At 49.4% G+C, this 19589-nt stretch overlaps 1 protein-coding gene across 2 annotated transcripts in view; it reads left to right on the top strand.

The window, feature by feature from the left end:
- The window catches only part of MMUT (methylmalonyl-CoA mutase), a 37382-nt gene extending 28113 nt beyond the window's left edge, over positions 1–9269 (top strand). For both annotated transcript variants that reach the window (XM_074991379.1, XM_074991380.1), the window contains exons 10-13: positions 4329–4460; positions 5671–5818; positions 5937–6104; positions 8865–9269. In XM_074991379.1, coding sequence (XP_074847480.1) covers positions 4329–4460; positions 5671–5818; positions 5937–6104; positions 8865–8993 — 577 coding nt within the window. In that variant the 3' untranslated portion in view covers positions 8994–9269. The remainder of the gene's footprint in view (positions 1–4328; positions 4461–5670; positions 5819–5936; positions 6105–8864) is intronic.
- The last annotated feature ends 10320 nt before the right edge of the window (positions 9270–19589 follow it).

Raw genomic sequence — 19589 nt, 5'->3', positions numbered from 1 at the left:
CCGGGGGTCCCTGGGGGACGCGTTCGCAATCCCGTGGGGGGGCCCCCTGCTTTACGTGTTTCCCCCCGCAGTGCTGATCCACAAGGTTCTGCAAAAAGCCAGGAGAGACAAGGCTCGGATGATCCTGATAGTCCCAACATGGGATCGCCAACCATGGTTCCCCCTACTCCTGCGCCTGTCGGACCGCCCACCGATGCCTCTTCCGGTGGCGCCGGATCTGCTCACGCAAGCCCAGGGGTCCATAGTGCATCCGCACCCCCAAAGCCTGCGACTGCAAGCGTGGCTAATCCATGGCTCAGCTCCCTAGAGAGCACATGCACAGTGGAAGTACAGCAAGTCCTAGAAAGTAGCAGGAGGACTTCCACTAGGAAAACCTACAAACACATATGGACTCGCTTCATGGCTTGGTGTTCTACCAAGCAGCTGGCCCCCCTTTCGGTGCCTATACCTACAATTCTAGAGTATTTACTGGACCTCAAGAGAGCAGGACTCTCGCTATCCTCGTTAAAGGTCCACCTTGCCGCCATCTCGGCGTTCAGACATGAGGAGGGAGGGCACACGGTGTTCGCCCACCCTATGGTTACCAGGTTCCTCAAAGGGTTGGTAAACCTATACCCCCCTCGGAAACCGGTTCCACCTTCGTGGAGCTTGGACCTGGTGCTTACCTCACTCATGGGACCACCGTTCGAGCCCTTGGCCACGGTTCCCCTTCGCCTCCTTACGGTAAAGACGACCTTTCTTCTTGGTCAGCCCGTCGGGTGAGCGAGCTTGCGGCAGTCATGGCAACGCCACCCTGCACTGTCTTTTCCAAGGAGGCGGTAACCATACGGCTGCATCCAGCCTTTGTTCCCAAAGTTCCTTCCGAGTTTCACATCAATGAACCTATTGTTCTACCCTCGTTCTATCCAAAGCCTCATAACTCCAGCGAAGAGGCGCGCCTACACCTCCTGGATGTGAGAAGGGCGCTAGCCTTCTACGTAGACAGGACCAAGTCCTTCCGGAAAACGGATAGACTCCTGGTCTCCCTCGCTCCCAAATCTAAAGGAGAAGGTCTCTCATCGCAGAGAATCTCAAAGCACATTGTATCCTGCATAAAAATGTGCTACGAGCTCAGAAAGACTCCTTTGTCGGCCACTCCCAGGGCTCATTCCACCAGGGCGGTGGCAGCATCAACAGCCTTTTTCAAGGGCGTTGCATTGAAAGACATTTGCAGAGCGGCGACCTGGTCATCCTACGACACATTCGCCAAACATTACGCCCTTCACAGGGTATTCCAAGAGGATACCCGTCTCTCTGCAGCGGTCCTCTCGGGGACCAGCTGCACATAATCCGATTACCCACCACCTATCTGGGTTACTGCTGGGTAGTCACCTATGGTGGAGCACCCACGGGGACACTCGAAGAAGAAAGAGAAGTTACTCACCGTAGTAACGGTGGTTCTTCGAGATGTGTCCCCGTGGGTGCTCCACTTCCCGCCCATCCTCCCCGCTTCGGATCTCTGTTAGTGTTTTGCAGGGGCAACCGAGGCGGTTGGTCGAGGAACTGGCGGGGACCGGATCGCGCACATGGCCAGGAGCGCGCCAGGGAGCGGCGCGCGCCGGTGCATGCGCGGTCCGGCAGAAACTGCTTGGAAGATCCGATCTGCGGCGCCAGCCAAGCCGTCACCTATGGTGGAGCACCCACGGGGACACATCTCGAAGAACCACCGTTACTACGGTGAGTAACTTCTCTTTCCCATGACTCTCTCCCAACCTTCATTATCATTTCCAACCTTCGCATTCCAATCTCCTTTGATGATCAACACATCTTTCTTTAGAATCTTCTCCACCGTCTTTGTCAAGTCTTTATAGAATAGCCCAATCTCTTCCTCCTTACTGTCTGACGTGGGTGCATATGCCTGAATGACTGAGATGTTGAACGGTTTTGCTTCGTTCACCCATTTGTATTCTAATACTGCTCTTCTAACTGTTTTGCTAAGAAGGAATCCAACTCCTGCTTTGTGCTTCATTTTGTTTCCTGACCAAATGATTTCACAACCACATATCTCTCTTGCTGCCGTCCAGTGCATCTCTGCCAGTCCCAAGTATATCGCGTTGGTATCCCTCCATCTCCTTCCAAAGCAGCTCTACTTTTCCAGTTGCCCACAGTGTTTGGACGTTCCATGTTCCAATGGATAGCATATGTGTTAGTTGTAATTTTCTTTTGGGAGCCAACTTATCGACCCAACCCCGATCACTCGATTGGTTTCGCGGACCTTGTTTATCCGGGCGACATCTGAGCCGGCATCTTTTTTCATTTAATTCTACTGGCATCAAATTTCATTCGTATTGTTGTTTGGCGGTCAGCACATCGACACACATCTGACCAACCCTTCTCCTTCATCCAGGCTTGGGACTGGCGTGGAGCTCCTAGAGGCTTCACAGGGGAGTTTTATTAATATATGGCAATATTTAATGCCTCTGTGAAAGAATATTTTGGAATATTACATGAACTTTCACGCTCAAGGTTCCTTTCTGAGAGTTAGAATCCTGTGTATTAAATCAATTAACTATGTATGTAACATTTCCATTAAATAAAAACTGCAAATTATAGACAGGAACAAATTAGCTTACATAAAACTTGAGTTCCAGCTTTTTTCTCCTTTGTTTACCACAACTTTGTATGGTACACAGAGACCTCTAATAGATTAAGGTACCACTAATAAACATATAACTGTGGCACCTTTTGATTAACAACCCTATGCATTGTGATTCCTTTGCCTTTTTGAGAAGTTGTAAATGGAACCCTTGAGCAAGTGGGGATCATCTAAAGTAGTGGTGGTCAAATGCTTTAGCCTGAGTGCCATGTCTCAGTAATAAAATTGTATGGCAGGCCATGAATGCTCAGAAAATTGGGGATTGGGGTTTTGGATAGGTAAGCGCTCCAGCTGGAAGTATGAGTTATAGGGTATAGCCAGGGATCAGGGGTTTGGAGGCAGGAGTATGCTCTGGAATAGAATCAAAGTGTTCAGGGGTCAGGAAGGAGGTTCACGGCTGGGCTATGAGATTAGGGTGAAGGTTCAGGGATGCAGCCTCTGATGGAGCACTTGCCTCTGACAGTTCCTGGAAGCAGTGGCACCACTGGCTTCTACACAGAGGTGTGGCCATGCTGCCCCATCCACAGGTACTACCCCCACAGCTTCCGCTGGCTGCAGTTACCTGCCAATGGGAGTGGGAGAGACAGCACTTGTGGGGGTGGTAAGTCCCCTAGTTGCTTTGGCCCCCTATGTGTATGAGTGAGAGAGAAGATTTACTGCTGTTTCTGGGAGCTGTGCACAGCAGGGCAAGTCTCCAGCCGTGCTCCCCAGAGGGAACTCAAGGCCTGGATGTGGCTAGCAGGTTGCCCATCCCACAACTAAGGGCACTAACTACATTGAAAGATATTTCCAATAAACCACAATCTGTGTCCAGCAGAGTCATCTGCTTCTCCTGTTAGCCAATGAGACTTCTGGATACAAGGGTCAGTTTAATGTTTAAAGTAACAGAGACTCACCAACAACCACAGTCTGTACCATAGGAACACCAGTCCTGGAACTTTTCCTTGCAACAAGGCCCGTTGCTGTCTTTGTCCACATATCTATTCTGGAGATACCATCACTGGACCTAACCAGGTTATTCACAGAATCACAGGCACAGTCTCATGTTCCTCAACTAATATCATATATGCCATCATGTGCCCGCAATGCCCAGATGCTTTGTATATTGGACAGACTTCCAACTGTCTTAGACAAAGAATTAATGGGCATAAACAGACATAAAAACACTCCTGGTTCGCAAGCCTGTCATTCAGCACTTTAATGAAGTGGGCCATTCTGTTAATGACCTGAAAGTTTGCGTCTTACTGAAGAGGAATTTTCACAACAGTTTGGAAAGAGAGGCTGCTGACCTCTCTTTTATGTTCAAATTTGATGCATTAACACATGATTTGAACCAGGATGGGAATTTCCTAGGTCATTATAGGGGCTCAATGCATACTTGACCTTATCTAATTCTTGACCCCTGCCCTTCTGCCCCTCTACTTTCTGATTTGCTCACCTTGATAATATTTTTCTGATTTGTCAGCCTTGATTGCTATTTTTGGTTCTCTGTGCCTTACATATTGTATGTTCTGTAATTTTGTGGTATGGTACTAAGGAAATTACAGTTTCCAGCATTGTAGAGTCAAAGGGAAAAATAAGTTTGTTTGAATTTGCTTCTATAATACAGGCTGTCTAATCATCAAGCTGTTGCTGGATTTTTCTGTTTTTCTTTGTCTCCGAAGGACGCTAACATTTTGGGTCTGTATTTTAGATGTACAGTTGGAGAAATAACAGAGGCAATGAAGAAGGTGTTTGGGGAGCACAGAGCCAGTGACCGAATGGTGAGCGGAGCTTACCGCCAAGAGTTTGGGGAGAGTGATGAAATTCTTCATGCTGTCAATAGGTGAGAGTTTACTACTGACTCAGAAGAGGAAAAGGCCTCATATTTAATGTTAGACATTTGTGTTGCATGTGATCTTCCAGAGTCCCCAGGTCAGGGGTCTCAAACTCCAGTCCTCAAAGATTACTTGGGGCGGGGGTTGGAGGGATGCTTTTGGAGCTATTGAAAAGTTGTTTTTTGATACTGTTCATTTTGATAGTGTTCTCTGGATTCATTTCGTTTCGACTGGCAGCCATGTGGTGGTGGTAGGCAGCCAGAAAGCCCAGTAGCTGTGTGGTTGTGGGGGTGGGGGTGCAGCTATGTGGTGCGGGGGACAGCCAGAGTTCCTATAAGCTGTGTGGTGTGGAGGACAGCTGGAGAACCTGGAAGCCGCATGGTGAGGGGGCAGCTGCACGGTGCAGAGGGCGACCAGAGAGCCCAGCAGCTGCATGGTGGTGGGGGGTTGAACTGGAGAGCCTGGCAGCCACTTGTGGGGCTGGGGTGCAGCCAGAGAACTCAGCAGCTTCATGGTGAGGTGGTCGAGCTAGAGAGCCTGGGCTGATTCCCGCTTCCTGTTTCTTACTTCCTGCTCACCTGGAGGCAGCAGAGATGAAAGCAGTGTTCAGTACGGACACATTGGGGGCATTGTGGGAAAATCAAATTAAATAACTCTGGGTCTACACTAGCATTAAGTCAACCTTGTAAATTCAAATTTGGAGTTACTGCTCATGAAAAAGCTGGAGTAGAAAAGTCAGCCTTAGGACCCCTAGAAATTGACCTAATGGTATTTGTAGTGAAACAGGTACATTAGGTCGATTTTATAACTCCCTTAAAATCATCTTCATGCTCTATTGTAAATACAGCTTCAGGCACTCTTGAAGTCAACTGAACTGCAGGAAGTCAACTTCTCATGCTTAAATTTAAGTGTATTTTAGTGCATCAGGGCCCCAAATAGTACAATATTTTTGCTTCACTAAGCAAAAAAGCAGAAGTGAGAATTAAAAAAGCAACTCTGCCAACTATGCAACATTTTATTACTTAAAGCACTATAGAAAGGGAACCAGTCATCTGTACAAAGAGAAACACTAAAGTAGTGTGTGGGCTCCATGTACCAACCCTCAGCTGGTTGTTAGTGGCAGCTCCTGTACCTTACATTACACTAGCAGCCCATCTTTTGTAGACCTTTTTAAATGAATGAGTGACTTAGAAGAATAAAATGTATTTTATAAATCAGAGTAAACAAGTTCATGGAGCGTGAAGGACGCAGACCTCGACTTCTTGTGGCCAAGATGGGTCAAGATGGCCATGATAGAGGAGCTAAGGTTATTGCTACAGGATTTGCAGACATTGGCTTTGATGTGGATATAGGCCCACTCTTCCAGGTATTACTTTATTGATTCTGCCCCTTAAAATGTATATTGAATGCAGTTATTTTTCCCCTCTGCAGTTCTTGTTCAGCTTTCACTTTACCACTAACTGCTGTTTAATATCTTTCTTTAGACTCCCCGTGAAGTAGCCCAACAGGCTGTGGATGCTGATGTACACTGTGTGGGTATAAGCACATTGGCTGCAGGTCATAAAACTCTTGTTCCTGAACTCATCAGAGAGCTGAACGCACTTGGCCGTCCTGACATTCTTGTCACGTGTGGAGGTGTCATCCCCCCTCAGGTAGGGCTCAGCATCTGTTTCCAGAACAAATATATGTTGCAGTTATAAGAACACTCCATTTCAGTCTGCCCTGTTTTGTTAGCTATTGGCTGTGCACAGTGCCATTTTAGGGGAGTTAGAGTGCCGAAGGCTTTCCTACACAATACTTAGGATCATTTTCAAGTTTTATGGTAGTCACAGAAAGAAATTGCTGGTGGCATTTTGCTTGCAGGTTAAGCCCTGGTTTGTCATGATCATGCTGGTCTAGCTTAACTTGCAAAGCAGGATAAAGCACTAAGTTGCTTTTGTTCAGGGGGATGGGAAGAAAAAGCAGCAGCAGTTTGGCGTTATTTTCATATTGACTTTTCAGTTATTTCCCAATTTATAAATTAGAATTATTCAGTTCAGCACTGAAACTCTTGCACTTTTTTTTTTAAAGACATCTGGGCTTACTGTATATTTAATTGGTTTTCTCACTGGTGTTCTCCTCAGGGATTTGTATCTGATTGTTATTCTCAGAAAATATAAAGATTTGCCACAGTTACATATGCTAGTTAAAGATGTTAAATGAACAATACAATAGCTTCCATTTTCCATGGCTGATTCATGCAGGACCAGTTGCTGCTGTACTGTCAAATGCAAATGTTTCCACTGGATGGGCCTATTCTTTGTGCTGAGTAGCAGGTCTTCACTCTTACATACGACACAAGCCATAGTGGAAAAGCAAGAGTCTCTTTCCAAGACTGCATGTTCTACAACAGAAGTAGGAATGATGTGTTCGGCCTGTTACTTCAAGAGTAAACAGGAATCTTCGTAACAGTTATTCTGTTTATAGTGCCTTTCACCCCAAAGCACTGGGTCTCAATGTATGTGGTGGATGCATTGCAAATGGACTGTGAGGCTCAGGGATTGCCTCCCCTCCCACTGGGGAGCCTACACTGGCATTCCAGCCCCACAGCGCCCCCTGCCCCTGCAAGATTCTTGTGCCGGCACCAGGTTCCCACTGTGAGTGGGGTGGACAGCCCCAAGCCTCACAGGCAAGTTCCAACCTGTGTGGGGAAGAAGTGCTGCTCCACGTGCCACTGCCTGTCTCTCTCCCTCTGGCTGCGGGAACAAAGCGCTGGAAATGCAGCCAGTGGGAGCAGCAGAGATAGCAGAGCCAAAGTAAACACCCTGTTATGGCCAGACCCGCATCCCCATCATGCACCCTTCTCCCCACTCCTGCACCCCATTGTGCTCCTGCAGCCCCTCTCACTCAGACTCCCCTCCCCTCGCCTGCTCCTACACTCTCCCTTACTCATTCACCTTTCCTCCTGGCTGGACTCGGTACCTGATCCCCACCCTTTCTCTGTCACCCTCCCTCCTGGCCAGACACTGCACACTAACCCCAGCCTGCTCCTGCATCCTTCCCTTGCTTCTGTATCCTCCCTGGCCAAGCACCCTTCCCCCAAGCAGATACTCTCTACCCTTCTTTGCTCCTGCACTCTCCTCTCTAGCCAGACGCCCCATCCGCAGCCAACTGCTGCATCTTCCCGGCCTTCCAGACCTCCCACCCACAGTCCTCTCCTGCGCTCTCCCTCCTGGCCAGACGCCCCATACCTAGGTCACTTCCTACTCTTCCACCTTCCAGACACCCTGCCCTCAACCAGCTCTAGCACCCCACCTTCCACCCACACCACTAGCCTCATCCCTTTTTCCACTCCCTGGCAGCCCCCTGTCACACACTGAACTCATGTTTGGCCTCACCCCAGAACCTGTGGGTGAGGGCTCAAAATCTACTAAACCTGTGACCTCAAAAGAGTTAACCTGGCCCATGGGAAGCCCTGAACCGTAGTCCTCCCTGCCTCCACTCTCTCCCATTCCTGCCATGGGGCTGGAGAGCCAAGGGAATGAAGTGGCTCAGTTGTGGAGGAGTTTGGGACATACCTTTCATTTGTGTAGACCGTGACTGATTTTTCTGTGGGTTAGTGACACCTCCCAAGGTTCCCCACTCCTGCTATAAATGAAGACAACATTGAAACCACCTGTTTTGGACAAGAATTAATAGTTTCCTTTTATTTAAAAGGCAGTTTGGTAAACTAACATGATAAAGTTAAAGCACTTAATCTGTTTAATTTATTTTTATTTTTTATTTATATTTCCTTTCTTGCCAATTATATATGCCCCCTTTGTTATAGCCCCAGTAGCCTAATATGAATAATTTAGCATTTATGGTATTTAGCGATAAAGGCATTTTATCACTGTGGTTGGTTGGCTAGTGGTCCACGGAAAGGTTTGTGTTGAATGGGGTAGGCCATGGGCCAAAAAGTTTGAGAACCACATCCCCAAAGGAAAGCAACTTAAGGGCCAGATCCCACCTTAGAATACATTATTATTTGTATCATGTGTAACATCCAGGAATCCCCCTCGTAGCTGAGCACTGTGCTAACACAGATACACACCCAGTAGTCTTACTGTCCCTTTCTATTTATCTTTCCTTGGCCAGTGTGGTGTTGGCCATCCCTCCATTCCACCAGTACGCCCAGGCTTGTTTACCATATTTCAAATTGCCACCCTGCCTTCTGCTAATGCCTCATATGACCTCCCTGAGCTCCCCTAAGCTCCTTTCCTTCCACATTTTCTAAGTCCCTTCAGGATCTATGTCTACTATGCTGCCAGGAATTAATAGAGGTGACCAGTATATAAATAACTTACAGTTCTCTTCAATGAGTTAGTCACAGATACTATAAGGAGTACACTCTATGTTCCAATATTTAACTATTTAAATCTCTCTCTAAACAGGATTATGGTTTCCTCTATGACTCTGGTGTCTCCAGTGTATTTGGCCCAGGGACTCGGATTCCAAAGGCAGCTGTACAGGTACTTGATGATATTGAGAAGTGCCTGGATAAGAGGCAGCAGTCTATGTAACAATGAAATACCACGCCACAAAATGGGCTTTATAATAACCATTTACAGAACATGATCAGTCATCAGCTAGGAAGAGTCAACCACATAACTTTGGTTACAATGCCTGGTGTCTTGTGTGCTTTCTAAGAAAGCTGTAATTGCTGGGCATGTTCTACCTGTGAGGAATATTTCATTATGACTGTGTATATAAAATTGTCTCAAAAGGTGTGAGGGAGTTCATTTAAATTATTCGTGATTCTTTCAAGAATTCAGCTAAATAAAATATCCATTCTCATATTTTGGCTTGGGTTTGGTTGTTTTTTTCCCCACCCCATCACCCTCATTGGTCTGTTTTGTTTGTAAACTTTTTTTAAAGTCACTTTAGTGTATTTGATAGGTGACTTGGACCCAGAGATCTTCAAGTAAAACCAACTGCGTGCAGCATAAAAGTGGTAGAATCTACTAGAGTTAGTGGCATTTGGATGTTAATGCAGTAAAGTCTATGGAACAAATCTTCCTGCATGCTCAAAAGCTAAGGCACAAAATGAGCTCAAGCTAGCTACAAGCATAAAGGGAAACAAGAAGGCTTTTTACAAATACATTGGTAACAAGAGGAAGACCAAGGAGAGGGTAGGGCCATTGGTCAGTGACGAGGGAGAAACAGTAACAGGGAATTTGGAAATGTTGGCAGAGATGTTTAATGATTTCTTTGTTTCGGTCTTCACTGAGAAATCTGAAGGAATGCCTGACATAGAGAATGCTAGTGAAAAAGGGGTAGGTTTAGACGTTGAAATACGAAAAGAACAAATTAAAATTTACTTAGAAAAATTAGATGTCTGCAAATCACCAGGGCTTGATGAAATGCATCCTAGAATCCTCAAGGAGCTGATAGAAGAGGTATCTGAGCCTTTAGCAATCATTTTTGGAAAATCATGGGAGACGGGGGAGATTCCAGAAGATTGGAAAAGGGCAAATATAGTACCCATTTATAAAAAGGGGAACAAGAATAACCCGGGAAACTACAGGCCAGTCAGCTTAACTTCTGTGCCAGGAAAGATAATGGAGCAGGTCATTTAAAGAAATCAACTGCAAGCAATTGGAAGGTGGTAATGTGATAGGGAACAGCCAGCATGGTGTTGTTAAAAACAGATCATGTCAAACCAATCTAATAGCTTTCTTTGATAGAATAACGAGCCTTGTGGAAAAGTGAGAAGCGGTGGATGTGATATACCTAGACTTCAGTAAAGCATTTGACATGGTCTCACATAGTATACTTATCAATAAACTACTCAAATACAACTTAGATGGGGCTACTATTAGGTGGGTGAACAACTGGTTGGATAACTGTACCCAGAGAGTAGTTATTAATGGTTTTCAATCCTCCTGGAAAAGTATAACTAGTGGGGTTCCACAGGGGTCTGTTTTAGGACCGGTTCTGTTCAATATCGTCATTAACGATTTAGATATTGACATAGAAAGTACACTTATTAAGTTTGCAGATGATACCAAGCTGGGAGGGGTTACAACTTCTTTGGAGGATAGGGTCATAATTCAGAAGGATCTGGATAAACTGGAGAAATGGGCTGAGGTAAACAGGATGAAGTTTAATAAGGACAAATGCAAAGTGCTCTACTTAGGAAGGAACAATCAGTGTCACACATACAGAATGGGAAAGGACTGCCTAGGAATGAGTACAGCAGAAAGGGATCTAGGGGTTATAGTGGACCACAAGCTAAATATGAGTCAACAGTGTGATGCTGTTGCAAAAAAAGCAAACATGATTCTAGGATGCATTAACAAGTGTGTTGTGAACAAAACACGAGAAGTCATTCTTCTTCGAGTGTCCCCGTGGGTGCTCCACATTAGGTGTCGGGCTCGCCCGGCGCCGCAGATCGGATCTTCCAAGCAGTTTCTGCCGGACCGCGCATGCGCCGGTGCGCGCCGCTCCCCCGCGCGCTCCCGGCCATGTGCGCGATCCGGTCCCCGCCAGTTCCTCTTAACCGCCGTCGGCTGCAGACGGAATCCAACTAGGCTAAGGCCAAGTAGTGTATTCAATGGCTTTATCTGTTTTTTCTTAAAGTTTTTTCAGGCACTTAGGCTACTATAAGCTAGCCGTTTGTTATTTTGTAAAAAAAAAAAAAAAAAAAAAAAAAAACAACAACAACGAACAAGCTAGGAGAGGGACAGCTCAGCCAGTCCCAGTAACAAGCGCCGGAGGCCAGGAGCTAGGGCTATCAGCCCTCCGGCTAAGGCAGACCATCGGACGGGGAAAACGGCACAAAGAAGGTGCTAAGTACCCACTTAAAAACACAAAGACTCACCAACAATGTCCTCTTCAGGCTTTAAAAAAAAAAAAAAAAAAAAAAATGCTGCTTCTTGACAAGGCCCTCCAGCCAGAAGTGCCGGAGCGGCCGCAGCAGGAGGGACCCTCCGGGGCCCTTAGAAGGAAAGCTGCCTCCCTCACCCCATCAGCGCAGAAACGGAGGAAAGTATCTCCAGCCCGATCCCTGCCGGCAGCAACAGCGAGCGGGACGGGAGGAGCAAGCAGCCCCCAGCCGCAGCAACAGCTGATCGGCGGCGGCACGGAGAGCCACGTGGAAGCGGCTCAACCTCCAATACTCAGCCAGCCGCCCCGCACCGCAGGCAGGGCGGCGGCTAAGCAAACGCCGGTACTGGCGGCACCGCAGGCAGCGGCACCGACCCCCGGGGAACCGGCGGTGCAGAGCGCGCAGGCACGCAGCCTGCCGGCACCGGAGGACACCGCACATGCGGCATCGCCCTCGAGCGTGCCGAGCTCGGTGCAGACGGGGCCGGAATCCCCTGTATGCTCCCCAGCCCGATCCCCGCCGGCAGCAACAGCGAGCGGGACGGGAGGAGCGAGCAGCCCCCAGCCGCAGCAACAGCTGATCGGCGGCGGCACGGAGAGCCACGTGGAAGCAGCTCAGCCTCCGATAATCAGCCAGCCGCCCCGCACCGCAGGCAGGGCGGCGGCTAAACAAGCGCTGGTACCAGCGGCGCCGCAGGCAGCGGCACCGACCCCTGGGGAACCGGCGGTGCAGAGCGCGCAGGCACGTAGCCTGCCGGCACTGGAGGACACCGCACGTGCGGCACCGCCCTTGAGCGTGCCGAGCTCGGTGCGGACGCCGGAATGCCCTGTATGCCCCCCAGCCCGATCCCTGCCGGCAGCAACAACGAGCGGGACGGGAGGAGCGAGCAGCCCCCAGCCGCAGCAACAGCTGATCGGCGGCGGCACGGAGAGCCACGTGCAAGCGGCTCACCCTTCGATAATCAGCCAGCCGCCCCGCACCGCAGGCAGGGCGGCGGCTAAACAAGCGCCGGTACCACCTACCCCCGGAAAACCGGCGGTGCAGAGCGCGCAGGCACGCAGCCTGCCGGCACCGAAGGACAGCGCACATGCGGCACCGACTTCGAGTGTGCCGAGCTCGGTGCGGAAGTGGCCGGGATCCCCTGTATGTCAGGGGCGGAGTTACCTCCTCAAGGGAGGGGGAAGACTGCACACAAGAGGAGGCATTGCAGCCCCTCTCCGCACAGGGCTGTGTAGTTGCTTTCTCACAGCCCTCCGCTATGTTGCAGACTCCAACTAGAAGGCAGGGGTCCCCCCCCTCCTTGGCCTACCCAGAGCCCCCTTCTCCATTTCTGCAACCAGCCTCACCCTGGCTGGGACCACCTCCACCCTTCCTGGGATTTGAACCGCTGGACTATTAGGCAAAGTCGCTCTCTCCAGGGTCTCGACGGTCTCCCTCCCCCAGACGCAAAGGGTATGCACCAAGGGAGTGGTCTAGGTCACCTTCCCAAGACCAGTGCTTATACTGCCGTGGTCGCCCCTACCACGCAGGGCATAGACACCATCGGCAATCTACTAGGGAAAGATCCCTACGAACGATCTCGTACCCCCAAGGGCAATTGTGACCGGGGACAGAGACTTAAGCATCTCAGGGGGGACTGGTTATGGAACCCCGAGATTTTTCCTCGCACACCTCTAGTGAGAGGGTGTACCATCATCAGCAGGAACCGGAAGGGTCCAGAAAGACGTACCCCAGCGGTTCCTCGCTTTCCTCCCCGGATGAGGCTACGGCCCCGGGGGGCGTCCATCCTCCGGACGATCTCAAACAGTTCCAAGAGCTGTTTTACGAGGGTGGCCTTCACGCAAGGCTTCCAGACAGCAAAGGTGCAAGAGCAACACCATAAGCTCCTCAAAAATCTGAGACCTCCGGCCTCCTCCAAAATAGCAATACCGCTGATGACGCAATCTTGGAGCCTGCCACTATGATATGGCAGACTCCCGCGACTATTCCGCCTGTCCACAAAAGAGCGAAAAAAAAAAAAAAAAAAATACTTCGTGCCCACGAAGGGCATGGAGTTCCTGTTCAGCCACCCACAACCAAATTCTTTGGTGGCGGAGTCGTCGCAACGTGGGGGAATAAACAAACATGCCAAAAAGCTAGAGCTGTTGGGCAGAAAGGTCTACTCCTCCTCCACGCTACTGTTGCCAATGGCAAATTACGCAGCGCATCTAGCGAACCATAATTTCAACAACCACATTAGGTTGACCTCCCTCATGGACTCGCTTCCAGAGGGCACGAAACCAGTGCTCAAGGCCATCATCCGACCATTTTATAACCAGTGGCAAAGGATCACCACAGACACATGGGTGCTGGAGATCATAGCCACGGGGTACGCCATCCCCTCCCAGTTGCTCCCACCGCCATGACCTCCACCCGGGGCCCCACCTCCAGGAGACCTCCCATGTAGCGAGGCTCAAGCAGGAGGTAGACCATCTCATGCTCGTAGGGGCAGTGGAAAGAGTGCCGGAGCAACTGCAAGGGAGAGGGTTCTACTCGAGGTACTTCCTCACGGGGAGGTCCATCTTAGATTTTCGAGGCCTCACCGGTACCTGCGCAAGCAACGTTTTCGGATGATCACAAACGCCTCCATCCTTACGGCACTAGACGATGGAGATTGGTTCGCAGCCCTCGACTTACAAGGTCCTACCGTTTGGGCTCTCCTCAGCCCCCAGAGTCTTCACCAAGACCTTGGCAGTGGTGTCAGCCTACCTGCACAGACAGGGGGTATTTATATTCCAGTATCTGAATGACTGCCTACTCAAAGGGGCCTCAAAGGAGGAGGTACTACGCATAATATGTGTCACAGCAGGCACGTTCTCTTCGCTCGGCCTGCTTATCAATCTGACAAAATCAAAGACAGACCCCACACAGGACATAGAGTTCGTAGGGGCACGCATAAATTCTATTACAGCGAGGGCGTATCTACCAGAGACTCGCTTTCGGGCCATCGGCTCCCTCGCGCAAGGCTTCACCTTCAGCCCTATGGTGCCGGTTCTGACGTGCTTACAGCCGCTGGGCCACATGGCAGCAGCAACGTTTCGTACAACAGAACGCCAGGTTACACATGCGCAGCATGCAGCATTGGCTGGCGAGCGTATACAAACCGGCAGCACACACTGTTCACAGGATGGCGTCGCCCACAACGGAGGTGCGCAAATCCCTGCAATGGTGGGTAAACCCAGAGAACCTGCTAACAAGGGTACCCTTCCACCAACCACACGTATTGGTTTTTCTTACTACAGATGCCCCCCTCATAGGGTGGGGAGCACACATGGGCGAAGAGGTGACGCAAGGGCTGTGGTCCTCTATGGAGCAGTCACTGCACACAAATATACTGGAGCTCAAAGCAGTGTTCAACGCCTGCAGACACTTTCGAGACCAACTGAAAGGCAAGGTAGTCGGGATCAGTACAGACGATACCTCCACCATGTTTTATATAAATCGGCAAGGAGGAGCTCGGTCCCGTGCCTTATGTGTAGAAGCAGTCCGGTTGGGGAACTGCTGCATCGCCAACAATGTAACCTTGAAAGCCTCGTACTTACCAGGCGCTCGCAATGTGAAGGCAGACCAGCTGAGCAGGCGTTTCGCACTCACGCACGAGTGGCAGATCCGTCCCGATCTGCTGCAACCGATTTTTCCACGCATGGGGTTTTTCCCCAGATAGACCCTGTTTGCTACTCAGCACAACAAGAAGTGCCCACAATTCTGCTCCAGGGCAGGACTGGGACGGGGGTCCCTGAGGGATGCCTTCGCGATCTCATGGAGGGGCCCCCTGCTTTACGCTTTCCCTCCCACAGTGCTCATCCACAAAGTGTTGCAGAAAGCCAGGAGGGAAGGAACCTGAATGATCCCGATAGTCCCAACGTGGGATCGACAGCAATGGTTCCCCCTATTCCTGCGCATGTCGAACCGGCCACTGAGGTCCCCTCCGGTGGCGCGGGATCTGCTCACGCAAGCCCAGGGGTCCATAGTGCATCCGCACCCCCAAAGCCTGCGACTACAAACGTGGTTAATCCATGGCTTAGCTCCCTAGAGAGCACATGTACGGAGGAAGTGCAGCAAGTCCTAGAAAGTAGCAGGAGGACTTCCACCAGGAAGACCTTCAAGCAGAAATGGACTCGCTTTACGACATGGTGTTCTACCAAACAGCTAGCCCCCTTTCGGTGCCTATGGCTGTGATATTAGAGTATTTACTGGACCTCAAGAGAGGAGGACTCTCGCTATCCTCGTTTCAGGTCCACCTGGCCGCCATTTTGGTGTTCAGACACGAAGAGGAAGGGCACACGGTGTTCGCCCATCCCATGGTTACCAAGTTCTTCAAAGGGCTGGTAAGCCTATACCCCCCTCGGAAACCGCTTCCACCTCTGTGGAACTCGGACCTGGTGCTTAATGCGAAAAGGGGACCACCGTTTGAGCCTTTGGCCACGGTTTCCCTCCGCCTCCTTATGATGAAGACGACCTTTCTTCTCGCAATCACGTCAGCTCGCAGGGTGAGCGAGCTTGAGGCAGTTATGGCAACGCCGCCCTGCGCTGTTTTTCCAAGGAGGCGGTAACCATACGGCTGCATCCAGCCTTTGTTCCTAAAGTTTCTTTCTGAGTTTCATACTAACGAACCTATTGTTTACCCTTGTTATCCAAAGCCTCATAACTCTAACAAAGAGGTGCGCCTACACCTCCTGGACGTGAGCAGGCGCTAGCTTTCTATATGGACAGGACCAAGTCCTTCCGGAGAACGGATAGGCTCCTAGTCTCTATCGCTCCCAAATCAAAAGGAGAATGTCTCTCTTCGCAGAGAATCTCTAAGCACATCGTATCTTGCATAAAAATGTGCTACAAACTCAAAAAGACTCCTTTACTGGCCACGCCCAGGGCTCATTCCACTAGGGCGGTGGCAGCATCAACAGTCTTTTTTCAAGGGCGTTGCGCTAAAAGACATTTGCAGAGTGGCGACCTGGTCATCCTGTGACACCTTCGCCAAACATTACGCCCTTCACAGGGTATTCCAAGAGGATACCCGTCTCTTGGCAGCGGTCCTCTCGGGGACAAGCTGCACATAATCCGATTACCCACCTCCTATCTTGGGTTACTGCTGGGTAGTCACCTAATGTGGAGCACCCACGGGGACACTCGAAGAAGAAAGAAAGGTTACTCACCGTAGTAACGGTGGTTCTTCGAGATGTGTCCCCGTGGGTGCTCCACTACCCGCCCATCCTCCCCGCTCCGGATCTCTGTTTAGTGTTTTGCAGGAGCATCCGAGGCGGTTGGTCAAGGAACTGGCGGGGACCGGATCGCGCACATGGCCGGGAGCGCGCGGGGGAGCGGCGCGCACCGGCGCATGCGCGGTCCGGCAGAAACTGCTTGGAAGATCCGATCTGCGGCGCCGGGCGAGCCCGACACCTAATGTGGAGCACCCACGGGGACACATCTCGAAGAACCACCGTTACTACGGTGAGTAACCTTTCTTTCTCCTGCTCTACTCTGCGCTGGTTAGGCCTCAGATGGAGTATTGTGTCCAGTTCTGGGCACCGCAGTTCAGGAAGGATGTGGAGAAATTGGAGAGGGTCCAGAGGAGAGCAACGAGAATGATCAAAGGTCTAGAGAACATGACCTATGAAGAAAGGCTGAAAGAATTGGGTTTGTTTAGTTTGGAAAAGAGAAGATTGAGGGTGGACATGATAGCAGTTTTCAGGTATCTAAAAGGGTGTCATAAGGCAGAGGGAGGGAACTTGTTCTTCCTTGCCTCTGAGGATAGAACAAGAGGCAATGGACTTAAATTGCAGCAGGGGAGGTTCAGGCTGGACATCAGGAAAAAGTTCCTAACTGTCAGGGTGATCAAACACTGGAACGAATTGCCAAGGGAGGTGGTAGAATCTCCATCACTGGAGCTATTTAAGAAGAGGTTAGATAGATGGCTTTCAGGGATGGTCTAGAAAGTGCTTGGTCCTGCCATGAGGGCAGGGGGCTGGACTCGATGGCCTCTCGAGGTCCCTTCCAGTCCTACTCTTCTATGATTCATCTGACTTTAATTTAGTTGGAAAGTATAAGAACATAACATCATGTTTCTGTTTGTAGCTTATGTGGCTGTGTCATAAGGGGGCAGGTCCTGCACTGCGTTTGCTAGGGGCATAGAAGCTTCTAAATTCAGTAGAACCCATTAGTCCCAGTGCACTTAAAGAAGCCAGACTGGGAGCTGTAGCTCCACGGCTTTGCTCCAGCCTTCAGTATCCACCCTTACTTCACCCATGCCAGTCCTTCACTCCACAAATGGTGCCAGCCTTAGTGACCCTTCTTTACTCCAGTACTTATCTGGGCACCTACTCCAGTGTTTTTCTGCCTTCTCTTGCTGTCCTACGAAGCCACTCCTTTCTTGTCAGGCAGATCCCTCCTCAAACCTCACTTCTGTCTCCTCTGCAAGACAGGAGTTCACTTGGGATATTTTAAGTTTACAACTGACTGTTGACTTAATATAGCATTGAAACGTTGCTGAAGAAAAATGCTGCTTTTAACCATCTAAATTTAAATGGAATAAGCACCGAAACAGTTTTCTTAACTTGTCAAATCTTCAAAAAAAATAACACTTTTCCTTCACTTTTTAATTGTTTACCTCTAACACAGTACAATATTTGTTTAGGGTTTTTTGTTTCAGTTGCTGCATAATTACAGACTTCCAGTTCCAAATGAAGCGTGCGGTTGATTGGTCAGCTCATAGCTCTGGCCTCATAACTCTGAGGGTCTATTGTAGTTTATCCTGGTGAGTGCCTTGCCAAGCTTCTCCAGAGTCCATTCTGGCTTTTTCTCTGTCAGTCCCAGGTGAGAGCTGCCATATCTCAGGCCTGGCCTGCACCAGAACAAGGTAAATGTAAGAGGGTCAGGCTTCCCATCTACTCATGGGAATAAGGGGACTTCGAAGTAGGGGGGGTCCTTTCGAAAAGGAGCCCCGTCGGGACGAGCCGCGCGGCGGCGAGGCGCATCAATTTTGAAGTGCCCCGGCCGCCCGCGTGCTAATGAAGCGCTGAATATGCATTTCAGCGCTTCATTAGTAAACTTCGAAATGGCCATTTGCATGGCCATTTCGAAGTTTTTGACAAGTGTAGACACGGCCATAGAGAGTGTAATGTGACAAACTACTACAGTAATTACCACATTGGCTATCCATGGGCGTAATTTAGTTGTGTAGACTTGCCCTTGGTAATAAGAACTGGGCTCACAATCTCCTGTCACTTTTTGGTCCATATTCTTCCTCCTGCTGAGTTCCCTGGTTCAGCGCTTACCTTTAAGTGTTGATTATGCAGCTGTTTGGGCTCCCTTTGTCTCTGAAAATTCTCCGTTGGTATGGGTTAGATTGAGCCAGTCCTTAGCAACCCAGTTATATAATCCCAGACCCTTACATGACACAGACACCCTTGGCTCTACTCCAGAAGTAGAATTTAAACCCTTCTGCACCCACAGGTAACAAGGCAAAGCGATGGGTAGAGTCCTAAAGAGAGTTGCAAAAATTTTCAGACAATTCCAATATTTGTCACAAAGATTTGACTGTTCTAATCCATATGCAGCCTCACTCTGTTTCCTTCTGTGTTTTGACACTTTTACACACTGTCATGTTTTAGGACAAAATTACAGGCTGTCTGGTACAAAAGCTAATAATTTGTCTTGTGTTTACTATTCTGTGAGAAGCTCAACAACACTAACCTTGATGTAAAGTGAAGTGTCCTGCAGCTGGATAAACTATCTGCTGAATTTACAAGTCCTATCAATAGTATCCTGCTGGCTTTGAGGATTGGCATTGATGAAATCGTTAATTAAAATAGACTCTCTGAGGGAGCATGTGCACCTATAATCCCAGCTCAGAATCACTGTTGCATTTTGTCTTCAGGTTAACAATATTGATTCCAGTCAAAAACTTTGAAAAAGCCCTATAGACTAGTGATAGTGTCTGCTCCTGAACACCCACATAGTGGCAGAAGTAAAACATACCTCCTGCCTAAGAACAGAATGTACCCTCCTGGCCTGTACATAGGCCCAGCCAGAGGGGTCCATGCATTTGTGACGTCTGTCTTCAGTTACTGCATTACGTTGATTTTTCTCCCTGCATGTGCTTCCTTGCTCCTACTCAGTTATGTGTATGATTTAGCAGGGTTTTTGCTGAGGCTGTCCAGCTAATTAATGCACCTCTCTGGTTTCAAAACCATTTTCATTATCTATGCCATGGGTAGGAAACTTACAGCTCAGTATGGAATCAAATATGGCTCTT

Source organism: Carettochelys insculpta, chromosome 3 (assembly GCF_033958435.1).
Source record: "Carettochelys insculpta isolate YL-2023 chromosome 3, ASM3395843v1, whole genome shotgun sequence".
In the NCBI taxonomy this organism is placed as follows: Eukaryota; Metazoa; Chordata; order Testudines; family Carettochelyidae; genus Carettochelys; species Carettochelys insculpta.
The sequence above is the reverse complement of the archived record's forward strand: the minus strand, read 5'-3'. Positions and strand labels throughout refer to the sequence as shown.